This window comes from Nansenia antarctica (genome assembly GCF_963989245.1).
Source record: "Nansenia antarctica genome assembly, chromosome: 16".
Lineage (NCBI taxonomy): Eukaryota > Metazoa > Chordata > Actinopteri > Argentiniformes > Microstomatidae > Nansenia > Nansenia antarctica.
This window is the reverse complement of record NC_137686.1, coordinates 4,162,715-4,188,694: the sequence shown is the minus strand read 5'-3', so window position 1 is coordinate 4,188,694 and position 25,980 is coordinate 4,162,715. Positions and strand designations below refer to the sequence as shown.

The window sequence follows — 25,980 nt, the reverse complement described above, 5'->3', positions numbered from 1 at the left end:
CAATGAGACAGGAACAGGAACAGGAGGCCAGAAATCTCGTTAATGAAATTGTGTGCTGAAGAAAAAAAAGACAGAACCTGTTTCACTCAGAGCTGTCCTTCCTTACAGCCCATGTGACAGGTGGGAGGAGAAAGCTTAGGGACATCAAGAACTGTACAGCAGGAGGGTCTGGAGCCAGCTAAGCTAGGACCAGGGCTAGGGCCAGGGCTATAGGGCTAAGGCTAAGGCCATGGCTAGGGCCAGGGTAGGGCCAGGGCTAGGGTAGGGCTAGGGCCAGGGTAGGGCCAGGGCTAATAGGGGTACGGCCAGGGCTAGGGTAGGGCCAGGGTAGGGCTAGGGCCAGGGTAGGGCTAAGGCCAGGGCTAGGGCCAGGGTAGGGCCAGAGTTAGGGCCAGGGTAGGGCTAGGGCCAGGGTAGGGCCAGAGTTAGGGCTAGGGCCAGGGTAGGGCCAGGGTAGGGCCAGGGCCAGGGTAGGGCTAGGGTAGGGCTAGGGCCAGGGTAGGGCCAGGGTAGGGCTAGGGCCAGGGTAGGGCCAGGGCCAGGGTAGGGCTAGGGTAGGGCCAGGGTAGGGCTAGGGCCAGGGTAGGGCCAGGGCCAGGGTAGGGCTAGGGCCAGGGTAGGGCTAGGGCCAGGGTAGGGCCAGGGCCAGGGTAGGGCTAGGGTAGGGCTAGGGCCAGGGTAGGGTGACGGGAAGCCGCGCCTTTGTTGCCGGGGTTACGGGGAGCCGTATCCAGCTTGGCTTTCCCCAGCTGCTGCTCCAAGGCCACCGCTCTCCTGCGCTCCTCCTGTAGTCTCCACTCCCCTTCCGCACAGCGCGTCTTCATCTCCTCCTCTCTGTTTGACGTCAACACAGAGCAAAGGCGGCTGAATCCCCCCCCCCCCCCCCCCCCCCTCATCCTCTCAGTCACTTTGGAATGCTAAGACCGTCTTTCCCGTCCAAAGCCTTTACCTGTCGGACTTTCAGATAGTCGGGAGGCTGGCAGGATGGAGAGGAATGGGGAAGACGGGGCTCATTGTAAATGCGTAACCTCAGTTCTATGGAGCTTTCGGGGGGGGGGGGACGACTAACCCCAGATCCCTCTTTTACTGCCCGTGGGGCTAGGATATACAGTAAAGGAAACGGTGAGATTGAATGAAAACGCCCACGAGAGCGCCCACGAGACTGCAATAACAATACGACTCTGGACCGACAATGGAAAGAAGACAACGGTCGACATACAAAGCCCACACAGTGCCAATCGTCCAAGTCAACCTTGCACCCACCGACACGCACACACACTCAAAAACAGGAAACACAATTCTGAGGTGACGATGAGCACAGTGGGAATCTCCACTGTAAGCCGTCATACTGTCATGTATACCTGGATTGCTGGAGCTTGACAAGCTCTAACAGTCTGTCTCTCTCCACGCTGGCCGCCTGATACAGGGTCCTGTACTCTGCACACTGGGCTGTAAGGGCCTTCACTTCCTCAGAACAGCGCTGACTCAAAGGTGGCCCTGAATCTCCTAGTAAACTGGAGATTGGAGTAAAACCGTGAGGCGAGGTGAGTTTACCGAAAGCTTTGTGGCGAACTCGTTTAAACTGTCAACGTTCTAGAGTGCCAAGGCTGACCTTATTCACCAAGAAAAAGCATCAATGATGATTCTTCATTTTGTAGCCAGTCTAAGTATTGTTGCTAGGTAAAATGCCACGTAAAACACCCCAGGTGGTGAGTGTTACGGAATTCAGTTCAAATCCAGGCCTACTCCTCACCTCGACCAGCACAATTCTTAATTTAACAAAATAATACGTTTCTATGAAAACATTTGGGGATTTTTTTGGGGGGGGGAACTCTCTTGCAGCTACAGTGTGTGTCGTGTGCTCATGTGGCGGCTGTGGCTCAGGAGGTAGAGCAGGGGCGTACAATGATCGCAAAGGTCGGCGGTTCGATCTCCGGCTCCTCCTGTCCACGTGTCGAGGTGCCAAACTGCTCCGAATGAGCAGGCCGGCGCCTTGCATGGTAGCTTGCCGCCATTGGTGTGTGAATATGTGTGTGAATGGGTGAATGAGAGGCCGTTGTAAAGGCCTACTAAATCTAAATCTAAATGTCTTTGTAGGACAATCTACTCTGTAAATTGCAATTACACCTAGATTTCGGGCGCAGAAGCGGTGAACAAGCAACGCCAGCGTCCTCTCTATATATATAGGCTAAATGTGTTTGCAAACGTGTCATTTTACACTGCGACCTCACACACCGTATCGGGCAGGATAGCGGTTCGATACAGATGCAGTATCAAACGTGTAATTTTACACTGCCATCTCACAACCGCACAAGATAGCGGGTGAACACAGACGCAGTACCTGCAATCTCACAGGCCATATCTGGTTGAACACAGTTGCAGTAATAACACTTTTATCTATATCTTTTTATTCATTGTCTTATTATCTTGTTAAATGTTTATCTATTTATTTTCTAGATATATATACTGTATACGGTATATATATATATATATATATATATTCTTGTCATTTTTACTTTCTTACTATCCTCCTCTTGCTGTATTTTTTTATGCTATATGTAAAGCACTTTGAATTGCCCCTGTTGTATGAAATGTGCTATACAAATAAACTTGCCTTGCCTTGCCTATTTAAAAGTCCTTGATATGTACAGTATTTGACCCAGGTGTGACAGGAACAACTATCATGATGATGACATAGGACAATGATTGACAAAAGATAGTGGGTCGATGACATTGAGCCGATACTGTATGGTGAAAGGTAAGATACTGTATGGTGAAAGGTAAGATACTGTATGGTGAAAGGTAAGACTTACCTGAAGCCCACTTCGCTCCCTGCAGCAGACTCCACCAGCTTATGTCCAAGTTTGGAACTGCAAAAGACAAAACACACAAATGTCGAGATAACAACAGATTGTTGTGTCATAAAACCACCAAACCACGCCATTGAAAGTTCAATCAACTGCAGGTCACACTGGAGGTGAATGAACTAAAAGTAGAGCAGAATGATCTGGACAGGACAAGGAAGTCTGCCCTAGTGCAACCTGTCATCTTACATAGATGAAGATGGTCTTGCATTTACAGTACAGTATGATTGTCACATCATGCACACGTACCGGGCAGAGCTCAATCTCTTGTTACTGTCTCCCCCTGCTGTCGATGGTCGGGTACTGGCAGTCTTAGGGTCTGACTGACTGCCATCGTCTCTCTGGAACACATTTACAAACAACTCTGTACCACATGACTGTTGTTCTTCCTGTAAAATGCACTGTATTACATCCGTTTATGAAACATGCTATAAATAAAGTTTCATTTGATTTCACATCAATTTATTGATTCTCCTATTCAATCTTTACATGCTTCCATTGGGACACATCATAAAAAAGAACAAAATTGCCTACCACAATTATGCGGATGACACTCAAATCTACATAGCCCTTTCACCGATCGACAATCTCTGTAATTGCATTGAACAAATAAACGCCTGGATGACACAAAACTTCCTCCAACTAAACAAGGACAAAACAGAGATAATTGTATTCGGTGCACCTGACAAAAGATCGAAAGTCAGTGCAAAACTTGATTCTCTCTCTCTTCAAACTAAAAAACAGGTCAGAAATATTGGTGTAATTCTAGACTACGATCTAAACTTCAACAGCCACATAAACTCGATAAATAAATCATCCTACTATCCCCTGAAAAACATAACAAGAATGAGAGGTTTCATGTCCAAACAAGACCTTGAAAAACTATCCATGCATTTTTTCGAGTAGACTTGATTACTGTAATGGTCTACTAACAGGCCTATCTAAAGAAGCTGTTTGTAAGCTGCAGCTCATCCAAAACGCCGCTGCTAGGGTCCTAACAAAAACAAAGAAGTTTGAACACATCACACCAATTCTGAGATCCCTACACTGGCTACCAGTCTCTCAGAGAATTGAATTCAAAGTACTCCTAATTGCATACAAATCATAACATGGACAATATGGACCAAAATACATCAGATCTCCTCCCACCATATATTCCCGCAAGGCCCCTAAGGTCAGCTGAGACTAATGAGGCTAAACATTCCAAGAGTGAAAACAAAACAACGGTGCAGCAGCTTTCAGTCACGCGATTCACAAGATTGGGACACATGTGAGAATGCCTTTTATAGACTACAGTAGTGCGTTCAACACACTTGTCCCTAGTAGGTTAGTCTCCAAACTTCTCCACCTGGGTCTCAGCAACTCTCTGTGTAGATGGATCAAAGACTTTCTATCTAACCTCCCACACAGTCAGACTCGGCTCTCATCTCTCCTCCAGTCTGTCCCTCGGCACCGGCGCACCACAAGGCTGCGTGCTGAGTCCGCTGCTTTACTCCCTCTACACACATGACTGTACCTCCACGCACTCCTCTAACACAATAATGACATTTGCTGATGACACAATAGTGGTGGGACGATGATGACGATTTCCAACGATGATGAGACAGCCTACAGGGATGAAGTCCATAAACTGATAAGATGGTACACTTACACTTACACAAAGACAAAAAGAAATAAATCATCACTGACTTCAGAAGACACAGGGTGGATCTCTCTCCCCTAACCATTAAAGGAGAGGAAGTGGAGAGGGTCCCCTGCTTCAAGTTCTTGGGGACCCACATCACTGAGGACCTCAAATGCACAGCCAACTCCACTGCACTGTTAAAAAAGGCTCACCAGCGGCTCTATTTCTTAAGGACACTCAAGAACAACCAACTCGTCTGCTGAGCCGCTCAAGGCCTTTTATCACGGCTCTATGGAGAGCATGTTAACCTACTCCATCACAGCATGGTATGCAAACTGCACAGCAGCTGAAACTGCTCAGAAAATGATTGGACTTCCCCTGCCCACACTGGATGACATCTGCAGGACGCGCTGCCTCCACAGACCGAGCAGCATCCACAGACGGATGCATCCCCTCTTCTCTCTGTTACCATGTGGTAGGCCATACAGGCTCTTCTCTCTGTTACCATGTGGTAGGCCATACAGGCTCTTCTCTGTTACCATGTGGTAGGTCATACATGCTCTTCTCTGTTACCATGTGGTAGGCCATACAGGCTCTTCTCTGTTACCATGTGGTAGGTCATACAGGCTCTTCTCTGTTACCATGTGGTAGGCCATACAGGCTCTTCTCTGTTACCATGTGGTAGGTCATACAGGCTCTTCTCTATTACCATGTGGTAGGCCATACAGGCTCTTCTCTGTTACCATGTGGTAGGCCATACAGGCTCTACTCTGTTACCATGTGGTAGGCCATACAGGCTCTTCTCTCTGTTACCATGTGGTAGGCCATACAGGCTCTACTCTGTTACCATGTGGTAGGTCATACAGGCTCTTCTCTGTTACCATGTGGTAGGCCATACAGGCTCTTCTCTCTGTTAACATGTGGTAGGCCATACAGGCTCTTCTCTCTGTTACCATGTGGTAGGCCATACAGGCTCTTCTCTGTTACCATGTGGTAGGCCATACAGGCTCTTCTCTGTTACCATGTGGTAGGCCATACAGGCTCTACTCTGTTACCATGTGGTAGGCCATACAGGCTCTTCTCTCTGTTACCATGTGGTAGGCCATAGAGGCTCTTCTCTGTTACCATGTGGTAGGCCATACAGGCTCTTCTCTCTGTTACCATGTGGTAGGCCATACAGGCTCTACTCTGTTACCATGTGGTAGGCCATACAGGCTCTTCTCTGTTACCATGTGGTAGGTCATACAGGCTCTTCTCTCTGTTACCATGTGGTAGGCCATACAGGCTCTTCTCTGTTACCATGTGGTAGGCCATACAGGCTCTTCTCTGTTACCATGTGGTAGGCCATACAGGCTCTTCTCTGTTACCATGTGGTAGGTCATACATGCTCTACTCTGTTACCATGTGGTAGGCCATACAGGCTCTACTCTGTTACCATGTGGTAGGCCATACAGGCTCTTCTCTGTTACCATGTGGTAGGCCATACAGGCTCTTCTCTGTTACCATGTGGTAGGCCATACAGGCTCTACTCTGTTACCATGTGGTAGGCCATACATGCTCTACTCTGTTACCATGTGGTAGGCCATACAGGCTCTACTCTGTTACCATGTGGTAGGCCATACAGGCTCTTCTCAGTTACCATGTGGTAGGCCATACAGGCTCTTCTCTGTTACCATGTGGTAGGTCATACATGCTCTACTCTGTTACCATGTGGTAGGCCATACAGGCTCTACTCTGTTACCATGTGGTAGGCCATACAGGCTCTTCTCTGTTACCATGTGGTAGGTCATACAGGCTCTACTCTGTTACCATGTGGTAGGTCATACAGGCTCTTCTCTGTTACCATGTGGTAGGCCATACAGGCTCTTCTCTGTTACCATGTGGTAGGCCATACAGGCTCTACTCTGTTACCATGTGGTAGGCCATACAGGCTCTTCTCTCTGTTACCATGTGGTAGGCCATAGAGGCTCTTCTCTGTTACCATGTGGTAGGCCATACAGGCTCTTCTCTGTTACCATGTGGTAGGCCATACAGGCTCTTCTCTGTTACCATGTGGTAGGTCATACATGCTCTACTCTGTTACCATGTGGTAGGCCATACAGGCTCTACTCTGTTACCATGTGGTAGGCCATACAGGCTCTTCTCTGTTACCATGTGGTAGGTCATACAGGCTCTTCTCTGTTACCATGTGGTAGGCCATACAGGCTCTTCTCTCTGTTACCATGTGGTAGGCCATACAGGCTCTACTCTGTTACCATGTGGTAGGCCATACAGGCTCTACTCTGTTACCATGTGGTAGGTCATACAGGCTCTTCTCTGTTACCATGTGGTAGGTCATACAGGCTCTACTCTGTTACCATGTGGTAGGCCATACAGGCTCTACTCTGTTACCATGTGGTAGGCCATACAGGCTCTTCTCTCTGTTACCATGTGGTAGGCCATACAGGCTCTTCTCTGTTACCATGTGGTAGGCCATACAGGCTCTTCTCTGTTACCATGTGGTAGGCCATACAGGCTCTACTCTGTTACCATGTGGTAGGCCATACAGGCTCTTCTCTGTTACCATGTGGTAGGTCATACAGGCTCTTCTCTCTGTTAACATGTGGTAGGTCATACAGGGCCTTCAAAGCCCGCACCTCCAGGCTGCAGAACAGCTTCTTCCCTAGAGCCATCACCCAACTAAATAAACACTCCTATTGCCACCACATCTGCTTCATCATAATACCCAGGACCTTAAGTGCAATATGACTTTGGCTACCAATGTGCAATATTTTCCACTGATGTGCAATATTTTGCTGTGATGCTCTGATGTTCTTAAACATATTGTGTCAAACAATATGCTTATGTAGAGTAAGGAAATATATCAGCTCCATTCATTCAAAGCATGGATCCAGGTCTCTCTAAAAGGGTACTTTACTCAAAAGAGTGACACACAACACACCTGTATCTCACATTTCCAGGATGTAAATAAGTCATTTATTGATGAGTATGATGGGAACTGATAAGGTTTTATTGATACCGATGCCATTATCGATTCTGCTTATCGGTCTGATTCTTTACTGTTTCCTGATTGTCAGCACAGCTGTTTTATTATCTCTTGAGTCTCTGAACACAGTGTAGAATGTCTGCCTGATAACATTTGAACATGTTCAAATAAATGACTATGCTCCTTTAGAAAGGAACAATTAGAATTAGAAAAATAGGCATGTATGTCAGGTAACATTTGAAAACATTAAAATACTCCTTTTCAAAAGGGAATAACCTTGAACCAAATATAAAATATAACTGGTGCATAAAATAAACAATTCTTCTTTAGAATGTAGATGGTGTGGCTTAAACCAGATCAAGTGAAGACTGATGTCTGTCCTATTTAGAAAAGACCAGCCTGAGACTACAGTGCAGCCAGCAGTATCACTATGCTATAAATACTGATATTAAACGATGAATTTTACTTATGAACAAATGTTTTCAATTGTCCCATTAATTGGAAGAGTAACTTCGTAATACAATTACCCATACAATAAACCAATGGAACATTTATATACAACTTCAAGTGAGATACTATAGAACTTACTGCAAGATATGAATAACCTATATATGAATAACCTATATGCACGATTCCTTGACCTCACTTGAGACAATCTGACACGGAGTGCAAAGTAGCAAAGGTCGTTATTGTTGAGTGGAAGAGACGTGCAGAGAGATGTGTCTTCTGACTTTGTTCATCACATTTTAAATAGATAACATGCTACTTTATCAGTGTGAGGGGCCGACGATGGACTTTTAGCTGCTACAGTTAGCTACTCGTGTGTGCTGCACTCCTTCGTTTAGAATACCAAAAATCCACCGGACTCCGATGTAAAAAGATATCAAAAGTTTTATTTCAATTTCCACAGGTAAGATCTCCTTTACATGAGCAAGATTGTGAATTTTGTAAACTATGTTTTGCAACTACGACTACGGTCAAAAAACGATATGCTTCCAGTCTCAAATCCAATCACCGACACACTGCCTAGAACAATCTAGAAAGTTACCTTCAACGTAAAGAGGTCTGACGTTCTTAAAGAGACAGCAGCCCCAATATTTAACATGGGCTCTGAAGGCTAAACCAAAGGGGTTTCCTATGCTGATACAAATCATATATCAAAACATTGTTTCTACATTATACTAATTAACATTTCCAGTGTAGAATTTATCCAAAACTAAAAAATGCAAAATCATAAACCTCATCCAAAGTAATTGGCTCCTACATACCGGCCCCTAATTGTCCTTTTAACCTAGATAAGAGACAATTATCAACAACAACAAAACACAAGGAGCCCAAAAAATAAATCGTCTTCTTCTGTTTCCGCCGCTGAATTACCATACCTGGTGCCAGAGGTCATCAATACATAGCACACCGTAGGAGGACGGTCTTTACCACCGCCTCATGCAGCCTCTTGAAGAAGACAGATTTTGGTGATAGGTCTACATAAAGTGCTTGTCTTTGTCTTGATGCGGACCTGGCGTACGAGCCCGTACTTGTCAGGGACCGCCTCGATGACCTTGCCCAGGACCCATGAGTTGCGTGGAGCGGTGTCGTCGACAATCAAGACGATATCTCCTTCAGCAAAGCTGCGCGACACACGTGTCCACTTCTGGCGCTCTTGTAGCTGAGGCTCTCGGGTCCATCGTTTCCAGAATATGTCCGACATATACTGAACCTGTTTCCATCTCCTGCGGGCATAGAGATCTCCCTTCATGAAGAGACCTGGTGGCAGGGATGGCTTGGACTGGAGAAGCAAGAGATGATTGGGGGTAAGCGCTTCCAGGTCGTTTGGGTCACTGGAAGCCTTGGTAATTGGTCGACTGTTGATGATGGCTTCCGCCTCACACAAGACAGTGTGCAGGCCTTCCTCATCCAAGGTCTGCAACTTTAAGGTGGTGCTGAGAATCTTCCTGACCGACCTGATCATCCGTTCCCAGACTCCGCCATGGTGAGAACCAGTAGGGGGGTTGAACATCCACTGGATTCCCCTCTGACGTAGAGTGTCCTCAATCTTAGAGTCATTCCACTCTTCTATAGCTCTCTTCAGCTCACGCTCAGCTCCAATGAAGTTTGTCCCGTTATCTGAACGGAGGATTTTCACCTGGCCTCTTCTCGCTAGGAAGCGACGGAGAGCATCAATGAAAGAGTCTGTATCCAAAGACGACGCCACCTCAATGTGGACTGCACGGATAGCCAGGCAGGTAAAGATAACACCCCACCTCTTCACAATGCTTCTGCCACGTTTAACTTCAAACAGACCAAAGTAGTCTACCCCGGTGTTGGTGAATGGGGGTTAATCTGGCAGGACCCTGTCCTGAGGCAAATTAGCCATCTGTTGTTGCCCAGCGGCACCATACGAGCGTCGACAGGTTACACACTTGGAAAGAACTCTTCTTATAGCTGCGTGAACACCAGGGATCCAATACTTGAGTCGCAGTTTGGACAGCATATGGTTGCGACCACTGTGACCCAAGTTCTGGTGGATATTTCTGAGAATAAGTTCTGCCACATGGAGGTCTTTAGACAGGATGGCAGGGTGTTTAACCTCTTCCGGCATCGCTGCTCTGCAGAGTCTTCCACCTACTCTGAGGACTCCATCCTGAAGTATGGGTTTGAGCTTGCAGAGATGACTAGTAGTCTTCACGCCATCGCCTTTCTGAAGCGTGGTGATCTCTTCTGAGAATTTCCTCCGCTGACTGAAGCGAATGATCTCAAGCTCTGCTTCCTTTAGGTTCTCCACAGTGAGGTTGGTCTTCGCAAGGCCTGCCTTGAAGATCATCATCTGCTTCTGAGCCTCAGACTGTGTGAGAGAAGTGCGCATCTCCTTCCTCTTGCGACACAGACACAGCAGAGTGTTTCTCAGCTTGAGGATCCAACCTACCGCCTTCCTGAGGCGCATCCAGGAAGAGAAGTACTCGAGGAACTGCTGCACTGTATCCAACTGCTCTTCAGCTGTAGTGGCGCTGACCACGGTGTTCCTTACCTCTGGGTCCTCCGTGGTTAGGTCTCCAGGGTTGTCTGGATTCTTTGGCCACTCCTCCATAGGTTTGGTGAGAAAGTCCGGCCCCTGTATCCAAGTCTCGTTGCGCAGGAATGACTCCACGTTCAGTCCCCTTGACGCGTGGTCAGCAGGGTTCTTTGTGGTATTCACATATCGCCACTGTCTTACTTTGGACAACTTCAAGATGGTCTCCACTCGATTTGCTACGAAGGTGCGGAATCTACTGGTTCTATTTCCGATGTATTTGAGCACAGTAGTGCTGTCTGACCAAAACACAGACTCCTCGAGCTGAAGTTGCAGTTCTGATCTCAGAGTTCTGTCCATGCGCGCTGCCATGGTAGCTGCTGATAGCTCCATGCGTGGGATGGTAATCGGCTTGAGTGGAGCAACTCTGGCCTTTGCCATGACAAAGGCTCCATGAAGCTCGTTGTCATTGCTCTTCAGTAGCAAATAACTCACTGTTCCATAGCCCTCTTGACTAGCATCTGCAAAGTGATGCAGTTGGCTGAATGTTGTCTCGCCAAAGCCTTTAGGCTTGAAACACCGAGCCACTCCGAAGTCTTCCAACAGGTGAAGGTCGCTCACCCAGTTGGACCATTGTTGTGCTAGATGATCAGGAATGACATCGTCCCAACCTAGCTTCAGTCTACAGAGTTCTTGTAGAATCTTCTTTGCCATCAGGACCACCGGCGCTAGGATACACAACGGATCGTAGATTGAGCCAACTACAGAGAGAATGCCTCTTCTCGTGGATGGTCTGTCTTGTACGACGATCTTAAACTTGAAGTCGTCAGATTCGGTACACCATCGGACTCCCAACGCTCGCTCAAAAGGGAGCTTGTCCAGGTCCAAATCTAGGTCTCTAACTTCTTGGACCCGTTCTTCTGCAGGAATGGCTGACAGCACGGCCCGGCTGTTGCTCACCCATTTTGTGAGCCGAAATCCTCCCGAACTAAGGATAGCTCTCAAGTCGTGGTACAAGGAAATAGCTTCTTCCTCTGAGCTAACTGACTTGAGGCAGTCATCGACGTAGAAGTTGTGCAGCACGGTTTCGACCCCTTTGGCGCCGTACTGGTCTCTGCTGTCTTCTGCACACTTCCGAAGGGCAAAGCTGGCACAACTTGGAGACGAGGTGGCTCCAAATATGTGCACCGTCATCCTGTACTCCACCAATTCTTGGCTGGTGTCACCGGAAGGCCACCAGAGAAACCGGAGAAGGTCGGCATCCTCCATCGGCACCCTAACCTGGTGGAACATAGCTTCCACATCCGCCATGATAGCCACCTCCTCTTGTCTGAACCTGGTGATGACACCGAGCAGAGTACTAGTTAGATCCGGCCCCTGTAGCAGGTGGTTGTTCAATGTGGTACCCTGGAACGACGCTCCACAATCGAACACCACTCGGATCTTCTTCTTCTTAGTATGGTACACACCATGGTGTGGCAAGTACCAAACCTTCCCGTCGCTGCGGCTGAGCTCGTCCTTGGGAACCTTTACTGCGTAGCCTTTGGTTATCCAATCATCCACGAACACCGTGTAATCAGCTCGAAACTCAGGATTCCTCATGAACCTCCTCTTCAAGTTGAGAGCTCGCTGTTCAGCTACTCTCCTGTTGTTTGGCATCTTGACTGTGCTCTTTAGTGGTAGACTAATGCTGTAGTGTCCCTCTGTGAGCCTAGCAGACTGCGAGACCATCTCCAGAAACTGGATGTCATCCCTCGTTATCTCCAGTTTGTCGTCTTGACCCTCTGGAAAGTCATTCTTGAACTGTTGACTCCAAAGCTCATCCTGCATTGCCACTGATAAGTGGTTGGATGTGACCTGTATGAGTCCACTTGTGGTTCTGTGGCCATGGTCTTCCCGGAGGGGACCGTTGACAATCCAGCCCAGTCGTGTTTTCACCGCGTACGGCCCTTCATCTTGGCTGGATATAACCTGCCATGGTTCCATAGCCTTGGGTACGTTAGTCCCAATGAGAAGGCCTATCTCCGCTTGAATCTCCGGGATCCGTACTTGACTGAGATGGGGCCACTTATCCACCTCCTCTTGTAGTGGGATGTTCTGTTTACGTGCTGGGATAGCCTTCTGAGAGAAGATGTTGGGCAGCTCCAGGAAGTCATTACTATCCAAGCTACAGATCTCTAAGCCGGATACCACTTGGCTGCTTATGATCCTCTCTCCCCCCATGGTCTTTAGCAGGATGTTTGTGTTCCTGCCTGTGAGGTTAAGTGCCGACATTAACTTCTCAGTGCAGAATGTGGCATTGCTGCCTGGGTCGAGGAAAGCGTAGGTAGCCAACACCTTGTTGCCCTTCTTAGCTTTGATCTGGACCGGAACGATCGCCAAGATGGTCTCAGTGTTGCCGGCCCCAGTGGCTCTGCAGGTTCTCGTCTCTGCTTTGATGCATCCGCTGACCACCGAATGATCTTCACCCCCATCCGATGGCTCGCTCTTGTGTACATCATCCGGTGACTCGCCCTCGTGCTTAGCTTCAATAGATGTAGCCTTGTTCTTCATATGCAAAACCGTAGGGTGTGTCAGCTGGCAGTCTTGGCAGCTTAGCCTTTCCTTGCAGTCCCTGCTTATATGTCCTTGTTTAAGACAGCCAAAGCACAGACCCTTATTCTTAAAAAAGTCTATCTTCTCCTTGTGAAGAGACCTCCTCATCTTCTCGCAGTGCTTCATGGCGTGCTGTTCTCCTTGACAGAAGATACAAGGTTTCGAAAAAGCACAGAGTATGTCCCTCTTGGCCCTTGTCTCTGTTGAGTTCCCTACCACTGTAGCAGCAGTGGTAAAGCTTCCTCGACCGCCACTCTTTCTGGTCGACCTCTCATCATTGTGAGCTCTAGCTTGGCTCCTGACTCCATCTGCTATGTTCCCGAACAGGGGATCCAAGGCTTCTTCAGCTTGCTTGTTTACAAAACCTGCGAGGTCATGAAACTTGGCTCTACGCTGCTCCTTATCCATGATACCATAGGCTTTGCCTCTCCACCGTTCTCTCAGCTTGTACGGAAGCTTGGCAATGATAGCACGCATGTTGGTTGCGCTGTCGAGCTCCTCCATGTACTCCCCGTCTGCCATAGCATTGAGGCATCCAGTGAGATAGAGGCCAAAGGAGCGAAGCGCCTCTCCATCGTCAGACTTAATAGTGGGCCAGTTCAGTGCCTTGTCGACGTATGCCACCGAGATCTGGTATCCGTTTCCAAAATGTTCTTTCAAGAGCCTCTTCGCCTCACGATAGCCACGTTCTGGTTCCATGTGAAGACAACTTCGTATCAGCTCTCTGGGTTGTCCATCCGTGTACTGCTCCATGAAGTACAGCCGGTCTCTATCACTATCTGTCTTGTCCTCCACTCCATGTTCGAAGGCCCTGATGAATAGCTTGTATTCCATAGGGTCTCCTCTGAACATCTGAATCTTCCGAGGAGGCAGAGTAGTGAGGTTTTGTTGTTTCACTAGGAACTCCATGATGGCCTTTGTGGACCCAATAGTCTCTTGTTCTAGCTGCTTAGCTCTAACAGGTGCACTGTGGTTGCTAATGCTAGCATGTTCCGTCTTCGGTAATACAGCATGAGAAAGAGTAGGCATAGCCTGCTCGAGAACTTCGAAGGGCTTAGCTGCCTCGATGTAAGAATTCATTCCATCCGCACTAGGGGCTCTATATGGGATGTTAAGGGGCATCTGAGGCTGCTAAGGCAGTCTGTAACTCAAATTCTTCTCTCTGTATCTTTAGCTGTATCATTAGCATAGCTTCCTGCTCCTTTTGCTGTATCATTAGCATAGCTTCCTGCTCCTTTTGCTGTCTCATTAGCTTAGCTTCCTGCTCCTCATACACTTGTTTTTGTTTCAGAGCAGATGCTTGGACTTGCAGGACAGCTCTCTCTAATTTAGCTCTCAGGTGAGCTGTTGATGCAGATGACGATGCTTTAGAATGCACTGAGGATGACGCTCTAGACCCTTGCTTTCGTGAGACCACAACAGATACACTATCTGAAGGCTCCACCTCTTCATTTTGCTTCTTAGCCTCAGCAATACGCAGATGAACCTCTTTCATCCATGCTTCAGCCCTTTCGACGAAGTGGTGGAACATGTCAGCCTTGGGCGTGAACCATCCATCCTGGTCCTTATCCATCTCCTCATCTGATATCTCCTTAAGTGACACCTTAACAGAGGTGTTAAGCTCACAAAACTCTCCAAAGAGCTTATTGAAATTAACTATCAACGTTGTCTGGACAACTTGCAGATTACTATCATCTCCTTCTTGCATTAGCTGACCTATCTGGTTCATTTGACCAGTTAGCTGACCTAGCTTAGCCTTCCTCTGGTTCATCAAACGAGTCAGCCTTTCCTGAGCGGCCTTAGCTGTAACTTTAATCATTCTACCCTCAGCCGTCGAGGTGGGATCTGCTACCTGCATATTGACTTTATGAATATTGCAAGACAGTCCTAGACATTTATTGCAGGCTTGAATTCCTTCCACAAAATGACCACACTGGGCTTCACAGGTAGGCTAGCTACCGTACTCACGCGCGATGTCCATGTGCTGGTAGAATCTTAGCAATCTTCATTCTCTGATTAGCTTCAGCACTCACAGCAAAGTCCTGTTTTCCTTCCGTTTTCCTTCCTTCCTTCCAGAGGTCCAATACTTCGTGAATGAATCCTTCCTCCCTTGTGAGTGAATCCTTCCTCCAAACGAAACGAAGTTTTTTGACTAATGTGAGGGGCCGACGATGGACTTTTAGCTGCTACAGTTAGCTACTCGTGTGTGCTGCACTCCTTCGTTTAGAATACCAAAAATCCACCGGACTCCGATGTAAAAAGATTCAATTTCCACAGGTAAGATCTCCTTTACATGAGCAAGATTGTGAATTTTGTAAACTATGTTTTGCAACTACGACTACGGTCAAAAAACGATATGCTTCCAGTCTCAAATCCAATCACCGACACACTGCCTAGAACAGGGGTGCCCAATACGTCGATCGCGATCGACCGGTCGATCGCAAAGGTAGTATGGGTAGATCGCATGGCATTGAACAAAAACAAAGTTAAAAAAAATAATAATAAAAAAAGTTCAAAAAAATAAAAAAAAGGTTCAAAAAAAAATCCATCCTAACTATGGCTTTTGCCACTTGATTGACGTACAGGTAAGCCAGTCTGCGATCTGATCTTTTCACCTAACACACGGTTCACCACGCATGCACAGTCAACAGCGCCAACTACAAAATACAAAATACCGGCGAGGCTAATTAACTAGTTAGCCTTCCAATTTCTACTATTTACTACTAAAGAAAGGGTATACAAATGAGTGGGGAAGCTGGACCAAGTAAGAAACCAATAAATTATAACTTCCATCCAGAATGGGAGGAGGACTTTTACACGATGTGATATTGGAAGTGCGTCTGTCTGATCTGCAGATCTACGATGGCTGTTAGAAGGGAAATGTGGCAAAAGAGCGAAAACGTACAGCTGTAACGATAGCTTCTTATCGCGTCAGTCACGTTCTTGTTAAACACAAGAAGTCATTCAAATGGCGAAATTGTGAAAAAAGCGTTTCTCGAGGCTGCAGATTGCCTTTTCGATGACAGATCCACAGTGGCTGATGACACCTTGCAGCCTGCCTACACCTTGCAACCAGCTCCTACAGCCCTGACTACTAGAAACTAGCTGCCTCCTCCCAGTGCCAGGTCTCCCACTAAGGTAGAGAAATGCATTTATTTCCTCCTTTCAAACTAGGGAATTACCTGTTTTGTATCTGGTTTACTTTTCTGTTTGTTGGATCAGTAGTTGGCTATGGTACTGCAGACTGGCTGTCAGTGTGTGAGTGAGAGAAAGTGTGTGTGTGTGTGTGTGTGTGTGTGTGTGTGTGTGTGTGTGTGTGTGTGTGTGTGTGTGTGTGTGTGTGTGTGTGTGTAAGAGAGTGAGAGAGAGAGAGGGAGAGAGAGGGGGAGAGAGAGGGAGGGTTTGTGCTATGGCTCCCTATGCAGACTGGCAAATGTGTGTGTGTGTGTGTGTGTGTGTGTGTGTGTGTGTGTGTGTGTGTGTGTGTGTGTGTGTGTGTGTGAATGTGTGTGAGCGAGAATAGCAAAGAGGGAGGGTTTGTGATGGTCTTCTCCTGTGGCTGTGTGACAGAGAGAGGGAAAGTGTATTGTGAGTTTACTATGCAGGCTGGGAACTGTGTGTGTGTGTGTGTGTGTGTGTGTGTGTGTGTGTGTGTTTGTAGTACGTGCATGTACGTTTGCGATGTTGAAACTAGACTGGTAGATCTTGGCAGACTGGCTACTTGAAAAGTAGATCTTGGTTCCAAAAAGTGTGAGCACCCCTGGCCTAGAACAATCTAGAAAGTTACCTTCAACGTAAAGAGGTCTGACGTTCTTAAAGAGACAGCAGCCCCAATATTTAACATGGGCTCTGAAGGCTAAACCAAAGGGGTTTCCTATGCTGATACAAATCATATATCAAAACATTGTTTCTACATTATACTAATTAACATTTCCAGTGTAGAATTTATCCAAAACTAAAAAATGAAAAATCATAAACCTCATCCAAAGTAATTGGCTCCTACAATCAGCTTTCTCAAAAGAAATTAGCAAACGGATACCAGGTGGCATAGCCTGAGTGCTTGAATACTGTCCTTGTTGCGACTAAATAAAACTTTACACCAATACTACACTGCAGAGTTTGACGCCAGACAAAGAGTTGTCGATAAAAGGAATGGATTGACCTCAGAGGCATACGATTCCGACGGATCGGATAATTTGGAACCGGTTCTCAACTGGAAGCGGCTCTCAATTGCAATCCCTATTGATGAGGTTTGTATTTATCTATGAGGCTTGTAATGCAAAACACCATTCTATTTTGGGACCATGTCAACTGATGGTAGTGATGACAAATATACTCCAAAGTATATCTCTGGTTTACCTTGAGGGAGAGCTGCTGGATCTCCTCCTCCAGCTCTTTGACTTTGGCCTCTCTCTCAGAGACCATCTGCTTGAGCTGCTGGACCAGGGAGCTGTGCTTCTGGGCCTCGCTGCTCAGCCGCTGGCCCAGGCTCTGGGACTGGGACTCCTTGGTGCGCGTGTCCTGCTGGCTCAGCCTGCCCAACACCTCCTGAAGCTGGGTCTGCTGCTTCTATCACCAGAGACAGAGACGGAGGGGATGGGGGAGAGAGGTGAGAGAGTAGAGAGGAGAGGGGAGACAGAGGGAGAGAGGAGAGGAGACACAGAGGGAGAGAGGAGAGGAGAGACAGAGGGAGAGACAGAGGGAGAGAGGAGAGACAGAGGGAGAGACATAGGGAAAGAGGAGAGGGAGAGAGGAGAGGAGAGACAGAGGGAGAGACAGAGGAAGAGAGGAGAGACAGAGGGAGAGAGGAGGGACAGAGGGAGAGACAGAGGGAGAGAGGAGAGGAGAGACAGAGGGAGAGAGGAGAGACAGAGGGAGGGAGGAGAGGAGAGAGATGGATTTGCATTTGGAAGATGTTGCTGTACACGCACAACATGCAGTCAATGGAGCTCTCAATGCAAGTGAAACAGGCCATCCTTAAGCCGAATTTATACTTCTGCGTCGAATTAGGTTGCAAAAACAACCAAAAGATCCATCAGAGAGATAGCGGGAACATTAGGAGTGGCCAAATTAACTGTTTGGTACATTCTGAGAAAGAAAGAACGCACTGGTGAGCTCGGCATCACAAAAAGGTCTGAATGTCCATGGAAGAAAAGAGTGGTGGATGATCACAGGATCCTTTACATGGTAAAGAAAAACCCCTTCACAACATCCAGCCAAGTGAAGAACAGTCTCCAGGAGGTAGGCACATCATTATCCAAGTGTACCATAAAGGGAAGACTTCACATGAACAAATACAGAGGGTTCACCACAAGGTGCAAGTCATTCATAAGCCTCAAGAATAGAAAACTCATGAAACTCAGAAACTCAGATCAACCTGTACCAGAATGATGGGAAGAAAAAAGTATGGATAAGGCTTGGAACGGCTCACGATCCGACGCTTACTACATCATCTGTAAAAAACAGTGGAGGCAGTGTGATGACATGGGCATGCATGGCTTCCAATGCCACTTGGTCACTTGTGTTTATTGATGATGTGACAGAAGACAGAAGTAGACGGATTAATTCTTAAGTGTTTAGGGATATTCTGTCTGCTCAGATTCAGACAAATTCAGCAAAGTTGATTGGATGGCACTTCACAATACAGATGGACAATGACCCAAAACATACTTCGTAAGCAACCCAGGAGTTTTTTAAGGCAAAGAAGTGGAATATTCTGCAATGGCCGAGTCAATCACCTGATTTTATTTATGATTATGTTAATTTGTCCAATCACTTTTGAGCTCCTGAAAATAGGGGACTGTGTATATTTTTTTTTGCAATTGCTAAACGTTCCATACAATATTTTTGTTCAACCCCTTGAATTAAAGCTGAAAGTCTGCACTTCAATTACATCTCGATTGTTTCATTTCAAATCTATTGTGGTGGCATACAGAGCCAAAATTATGGAAATTGTGTCACTGTCCAAATATTTACGTACGTGGTTTTGCTAGAAATAATTATTTGTTGATGACAGTTTCTTTTTTCTCAGAATAAATTTACTTTAATTAAAGGTTGGATGTTTCCAAAAATTAATGTGACATTAAGCTAATTCACTTTTTGACTTATCTTTACCAGGAGTGTCCATAATTGTGGAGGGTACTGTATATATTGAAATCAGGTCATTGACTGGACTTGAACTGATTACATTTCTGTAAAAAATTGAAAAATTGTGGTGTTTACTTTTGACCGGTATATATATATATATATATATATTTGAAGAAAAGGCATAATAAAAGACACTTATGTTTGGTATGTACTGAACTGATTACGGTCTTACCAGTAAGGCATCCACCAGCTCATCGTCATGTTTACCCTTGTCCAGGAGGGTAGAGATCTGGGCCTTCAGTGATTTCACCTCAGTGCTCAGGACTTTGTTCCTGGCCTTGGATCCTTCCAGCTTCTTCCTCACGTCTTCCTGCTCTTTCAGGAGGGCCTCGTGGTCCGCTGTGACCCTCTGTTGCCATGGTGGGAGAAGATTTGATATTATAGATTTTATAGATTTTTAAATATTTAAATGTTTTGTGATGCAATCACTCATGTGTCGATAATTGAGGTGCACTTGGTTTAGATTGGCTGGCAGAAATCTGGGACAATTCCATCGGTTCCATTACATTGGACGAGCTGAATCAAGCGCACCTCAAGTATTTAAGGAAAGATCAATGGAAGAATATTTCGAACCAGGTCTGAGACTGTTTAGAGACTACGGATGAAAACTAGCTAATTCTGGTGCATTCTTTGATGTACATTGTCCCTGCCAAATAAACAATAAATAAAATAAATAAATAGATCACTGAATGTCAAATGACCTAGGGGTGACACCCACCTCCAGGGTTTCTCTCTTCTCCTTCTCCATGGTGCGGATGTAGCTGAGGTTCCTGTTCTGGGGAGATGTTTTCTGCAGGACCCCGATCTCCAGTAACTCCTCCTTCTTCCTCTGAGCTGATTGGCTAAGCTGCTGCTCCAGGTCTCGCAACTGCGGGTTCAAACACACACGAGAGACGTTCACTTAACAATACAACACTTCATTCAGACTGACGGACTCAGGAACTGTATGAAAAAGAAGATCAACATTATTTCAGACAAAGGTCAAATGCATGAAGTTGATGAAGTATGAAAAAACTCAAATGGAACAATAGCAAGTTGGTTGCTTCAGCTCACCCTGCTCTGGAGGGCCAGGATCTGCTGAGAGCGACCCCTCCAGTTCCCTGGATAGCTCAACAACTGCTGAATGTTGACCTCTTCACCCACCTCATTGGTTAACACCTGGAGTAAGAAAAAATAAACCTTTAAATCAACATTTATTTATTATTATTTTTAATATTGGGGGGGGGGGCTCAAGGGCCACTTTGAATTATAGAAGCCGAATGGTAACTTTTAAATGACCCAATCTAAGAGGCATGTTATAAAATAAGAATGAGAGCAGATCATATTCCTGATACTAACCTTCTGAGCTATTTTCAATTCTTGTTTAACGGCTTGAATCTGGTTGCGGTATTCTGTCATTTTGAACTGGGCAGCAGATAGTTTCTCTTGTAGAGATTTGACAACTGGGCTATTCTGTTTGGGAAAGGATATTTAAATGCAGTGTTACTAAAAAAAATAAAAAAAATAATTGTATCGATATCCAAACAATAAGCCATGGTGGTTTCAAGGAAACATTTTGACAGAAAGTCGTGAGACTGTCTTGAAATGATTATTATGATTCAAACTAATTACCTCCTTCTCAGATGACCTCAGTTCCTGTGCCTTGAGATCCATCCTCTCTCCAGAGGGACAGAGTGACAAAGCGGCATGTAGCTATGGAGTTAATAACACAATCCATCACTGTCAAGACCTCACAGTCTAGAAAGCTGTACCTTTAATAACCGCTTAGGTCAAGAGGAGAATATCTCATGTATTGTATATATTTGAGTTGACTTTTCCATCAAAATGTCATAACCTATTTGTCTATTCCCGAATTCACTTAATTAAATTCAATTAATGCCGGTAGTTGATGGTTCTTTGTAGGATCTGCATGAACCTAAAGGTGGGCTGGCCTATTTGTTCAATGTCAAAATGATCAAAATGAATCCGTCTACATATATACAGTACATCCATTTGCCAATGGATCCAAGATGGATACAGAACATCTGAAATGTTAACAAGTTATCATTCACCTCTTTCTCCAGCTCTTTCACTCTGTTGTTTGTTTGCTTTGCTTTGACCTTTTCTCGCTCAATTTCTGCACCTAACTCTCGATTCCTCTTGGACAGTTCCACAATCTTGGTGGCCGCTGCATCACCTGCCATGCCAGATGTGCCTATCAAAAGTGTCAGGAAGTCAATTAAAAGACAAAAAACATTTAGCCACTTCTGGCAGCATTCATTCAATGTCCAGTTGAGAATAAAAGACAGATAAAACTATCCATAATACAGTGAACAGCCTTGTAGGGCTTACTTACATACAGTACAGTAGCCTACTCATGTGTAATCAGAATTGCATTTATTACATATAATGTACAGGTACACAAGAGTCTTGGCTTAGGTTCTTCAACATTGGCATTGCAGCAACATACCAAACAACAAAAGAGATGGTAGTCGTACTACAGCGGGTAATCCAGTGTAGGCCTACTTTATGTCGACAACAAATCCATTAATGTTGCTGTCACATACCTGCTAAGGCCAGCCTGTCTTCCTCCCTCTTCTTCTTCACATGTTTCATCTCAAAGTCTTTCTCACTCAGCAGTTTGTATAGTCTGCCGTTTTCGTCCAGTAGCTCCCTCACCTGGTCCTGCAACTGTTCATGTTCATTCTGTCGTAGTCTGTGGGGATGCAATTCAAAAGGTTCCCATTTGAGATGATAATTCATCATCAATTTAAGCAGGCAGGCTGTCAAAAGGTGTAACATTGGTTTTAGTGAAAGTATTTGGTTCCACCACGGGTAACGCAGATCTAGCTGCAACATTTACAGGAAAAGTGCTATACAAATAAAAAGTTATTATTATTATTATTATTATTATTATTATTATTATTATTATATATGCCATTTAGCTGATGGCTTTATCCAAAGTGACTTACGTTAGCATGCCTCCACTCACAAGGGGCGCTAAAACAATGTTGTTACGTAATATTGTATTTTATCTTTACCTGTTCTTTTTACTGTTTTCCCCTGCTTTTATATTCATTCTATGCTTGTTTTGTATATGTTTTTATATTCACTTTATGTTCTTATTCCTGTTGTAAAGCACTTTGAGCTGCATTTCTTGTATGAAAGGTGCTATATAAATAAAGCTTTACTTACTTAGTTACTTACATTGCAGTGAGTGCATACATTTCTCAGTATGTTCCCAGCGGGAATCAAACCCACAATCTAAGCATTTGTCAGGGCCATGCTCTACCAACTGAGCTATTACCACAATGAACTCGATATGTTAATGCATGCTCTGTATATCAGGTTAGGATTACCAAATGTTGGTATCATCAACTTTGATATCTCTTAAGCCGCTTTTCCACTACGGTGCAGACCTGGTGCTGACCCGGGTCAGCCCGCTTCGTTCCCCTTTTCCATTCGTCGTTCCAGGTCGCTTCGGTCCCAGGTCAGCTCGCTTCTTTAGCTCCACATCGGAGCAGGGTCTAAAATTTCATATCCGGGTTTCTTTGCCAGGCTGCGTGTGACGTGTGACGCTGCACACCGTTGATTGGTCAATGGAAAATCGTCATCCCATGTCCCATCCCATATTATTTCTTCACTAACCGCCATCTTGAAATACCAACTTCACTCTAGGAAAATGTCACTACAGTTTCTGTAATAGCTTATTAATAAAGATTCGGAAAATTATGCTGACCATCGTATTATCTTAGTTTAATGTCATTTCAATGAATCATATAACTTTTATTTACAACAAGCACAACACAAAAATCGCTATTATGCACCGGCTTTGTCCGTGAATAACACCGGCTGTGGAGGTGTTACAAACACAATACTCCTTTGCTAACTTCACCATCTGTCTACGGTCATTTTGAGCCCTTAACCACCGCGCTGACACCCCGAGAAGTTATGCTTTTAACCAGTGGCGGCTGGCCGATAGAGGGCGCTGGGGCGCCGCCCCCACCTTCACTTCCTAGTTGTGATTTGTAAAAGTATTTTTTTTAAATAAACATTGTTTATTCACAAAATGCGGCTGATATTCTGTCGGCGCCTATCAGCATTCATTAAAAATCCTCCAATACAATAAACATTTTTATCTGTGTGTGTGTGTGTAAAACTCACTGTTAAAATACATAGGGGAGGAGTCGGGGCGCCGGTCATTGGAAGTCTATGCCAGGACGAATACTTTTCGCTTACACGTGAGCTGTAGCAGCGCTCCAATTGGCTGTCTCTATTTCTTGGCCAGGACGCACATTTGTGAAGAAATCTCCGGTTGTATTGCAGACAATGCATTATGCTGAGGACTCCCGACTTCCGGTTTTCCGGACTTCGGGCTTCCGGAGTATTTTAAATGAACATTCGTAATGTCTGTCTCTGATGTTCATGGTCAATTAAATCAGCCTATTTTGTGCAACTAATAATGTTCCCGCTAATGGGTTAACCAAGCAGCCTCGCACCTAACGTGCAAGCACCTATCTTCGAACTATTCATAGCAATATGCGCGGGGCAAGGCGGAGGTACGGGTAAACACGGCTCATGTTCTGTCATCAAAGGTAAGAGTTGGTTTTCTTTAACTCAGCTGATGCATTGTTGTGTTTCTGACATGGTCTGGTTGTGTTTCTGACATGGTCTGGTTGTGTTACAGACATGGTCTGGTTGTGTTTCTGACATGGTCTGGTTGTGTTTCTGACATGGTCTGGTTGTGTTACAGACATGGTCTGGTTGTGTTACAGACATGGTCTGGTTGTGTTTCTGACATGGTCTGGTTGTGTTTCTGACATGGTCTGGTTGTGTTACAGACATGGTCTGGTTGTGTTTCTGACATGGTCTGGTTGTGTTTCTGACATGGTCTGGTTGTGTTTCTGACATGGTCTGGTTGTGTTTCTGACATGGTCTGGTTGTGTTACAGACATGGTCTGGTTGTGTTTCTGACATGGTCTGGTTGTGTTTCTGACATGGTCTGGTTGTGTTTCTGACATGGTCTGGTTGTGTTACAGACATGGTCTGGTTGTGTTTCTGACATGGTCTGGTTGTGTTACAGACATGGTCTGGTTGTGTTACAGACATGGTCTGGTTGTGTTTCTGACATGGTCTGGTTGTGATACAGACATGGTCTGGTTGTGATACAGACATGGTCTGGTTGTGTTTCTGACATGGTCTGGTTGTGTTTCTGACATGGTCTGGTTGTGTTACAGACATGGTCTGGTTGTGTTTCTGACATGGTCTGGTTGTGTTTCTGACATGGTCTGGTTGTGATACAGACATGGTCTGGTTGTGTTTCTGACATGGTCTGGTTGTGTTTCTGACATGGTCTGGTTGTGTTTCTGGCATGGTCTGGTTGTGTTTCTGACATGGTCTGGTTGTGTTTCTGACATGGTCTGGTTGTGATACATCATTGAATGTGTTGACCACCATCACTCTCCATCATCATCCATCATGTGTCTATGAAATAGATAGTACTGTACTACTGACTGCAGCATTCATCTCTGCTCATTGATGTAGCCATGTCACACAGACACATAGTACACATATTCATCTGCTACCTTTATTAACCTGAGTGTAGCTGTGAGGCCTGTACTAGCCTTGTTGACTAGACTTCCTCCTTGTCTGACACTGGGTATTGGACCGTACCGACGTCCATAGACCGGTCACTCTTCCACCTCAGTGTCTGTAGTTGACAGGGTAACTTCTCCATAGCCCACACGGTCATTTTAAGGGTGAAAGTTGAAATTACACAATGGTTGTAACGCCAGTGCGTGTTTTATGCGCGTGCACGCGACAAAAAATCGTGCACGCAAAAAAATCGCACGCGCTGCGCGTGCGAAAGAAGACCCCCCCGCCACACTGCTGTGCCCCACCCAAAAATGTTAACACCAGCCGCCACTGCTTTTAACCGTAAACTCGATGAACCGGGAGTTCACCCGACCGCTGCTGCTGTGCTGTCAAGCCATTTTTGCCATTCACTCATGAGTCAAATGCCGGTTTTAACAGGGAATTCGCTCCGCGCTGTGTCCACGGTGATAGGAGTGGAGGATCGACTCCATTCAAAAACTTTTGGATTCCCTGGTTTCTCCTCTTTCCGGACACGTTTGAATTGTTATCCTAACCCCCGGTAACCCGAAGTTATTAACCCGCAAACGGCACCGTGTTTGTCTGCCATTTTCGCCATTCACTCATGAGTCAAATGCCGGTAGATTCGCGTCTTGTCGGCGTTTCCCGATGATGATACTACAGTTCATAAAGCAGACAAGTGAAGGCAGTGGTTTTAAGGGTTCAAAAAACATGACTTTATTATGTGTACATAGCTTCCTCTCTCTCTTTCTCTTTCTCTCCAAAAAAATCACTGCTGTTGCTGTGTACACCCGGAAGCTTTTTGCCAGGCTGCGTGTGACGCGTAACTCCGCCTACTATCGTCTACTCCTCCTACTAGTCCGGGTCGGTTTGTGTATAATGGAAAACCAGAACAGATCAAAAGTGACCCGATCTGACCTCGAACTGATGCGTACTGCACTAACCTGGGACCCTGGTGGAAAAGCACCATTAGAACTCACCTGTTACTGAGCTCATTGGCGTGGTCGACGGTGTCCTGCTCAGAGAGGTTCAGGTGCTTCTGCTCAGAGAGGTTCAGGTCCTTCTGTTTCTCTGATCTTTTCTGGAGACGCTTCTCTTGCTGTTCCTGCAGAGCCTGGAACTGCAGCCTTAAGCTGTCCTTCAGTCCAGCATCATCTTCCTCCAT

At 45.8% G+C, this 25,980-nt stretch overlaps 1 protein-coding gene across 1 annotated transcript; it reads right to left on the bottom strand.

Annotated features, from left to right (window-relative positions):
- ccdc13 (coiled-coil domain containing 13) lies at positions 1-25,980 on the bottom strand (the record flags this gene model as incomplete). Its single annotated transcript, XM_080546551.1, has 12 exons — positions 1-834; positions 1,362-1,514; positions 2,814-2,870; positions 3,108-3,205; positions 17,436-17,645; positions 19,396-19,572; positions 19,942-20,091; positions 20,277-20,381; positions 20,562-20,675; positions 21,275-21,417; positions 21,770-21,918; positions 25,796-25,980. The coding sequence occupies 12 exons, from the start codon at positions 25,978-25,980 to the stop codon at positions 657-659; spliced, it is 1,719 nt and encodes a 572-aa protein (XP_080402677.1). The 3' UTR covers positions 1-656.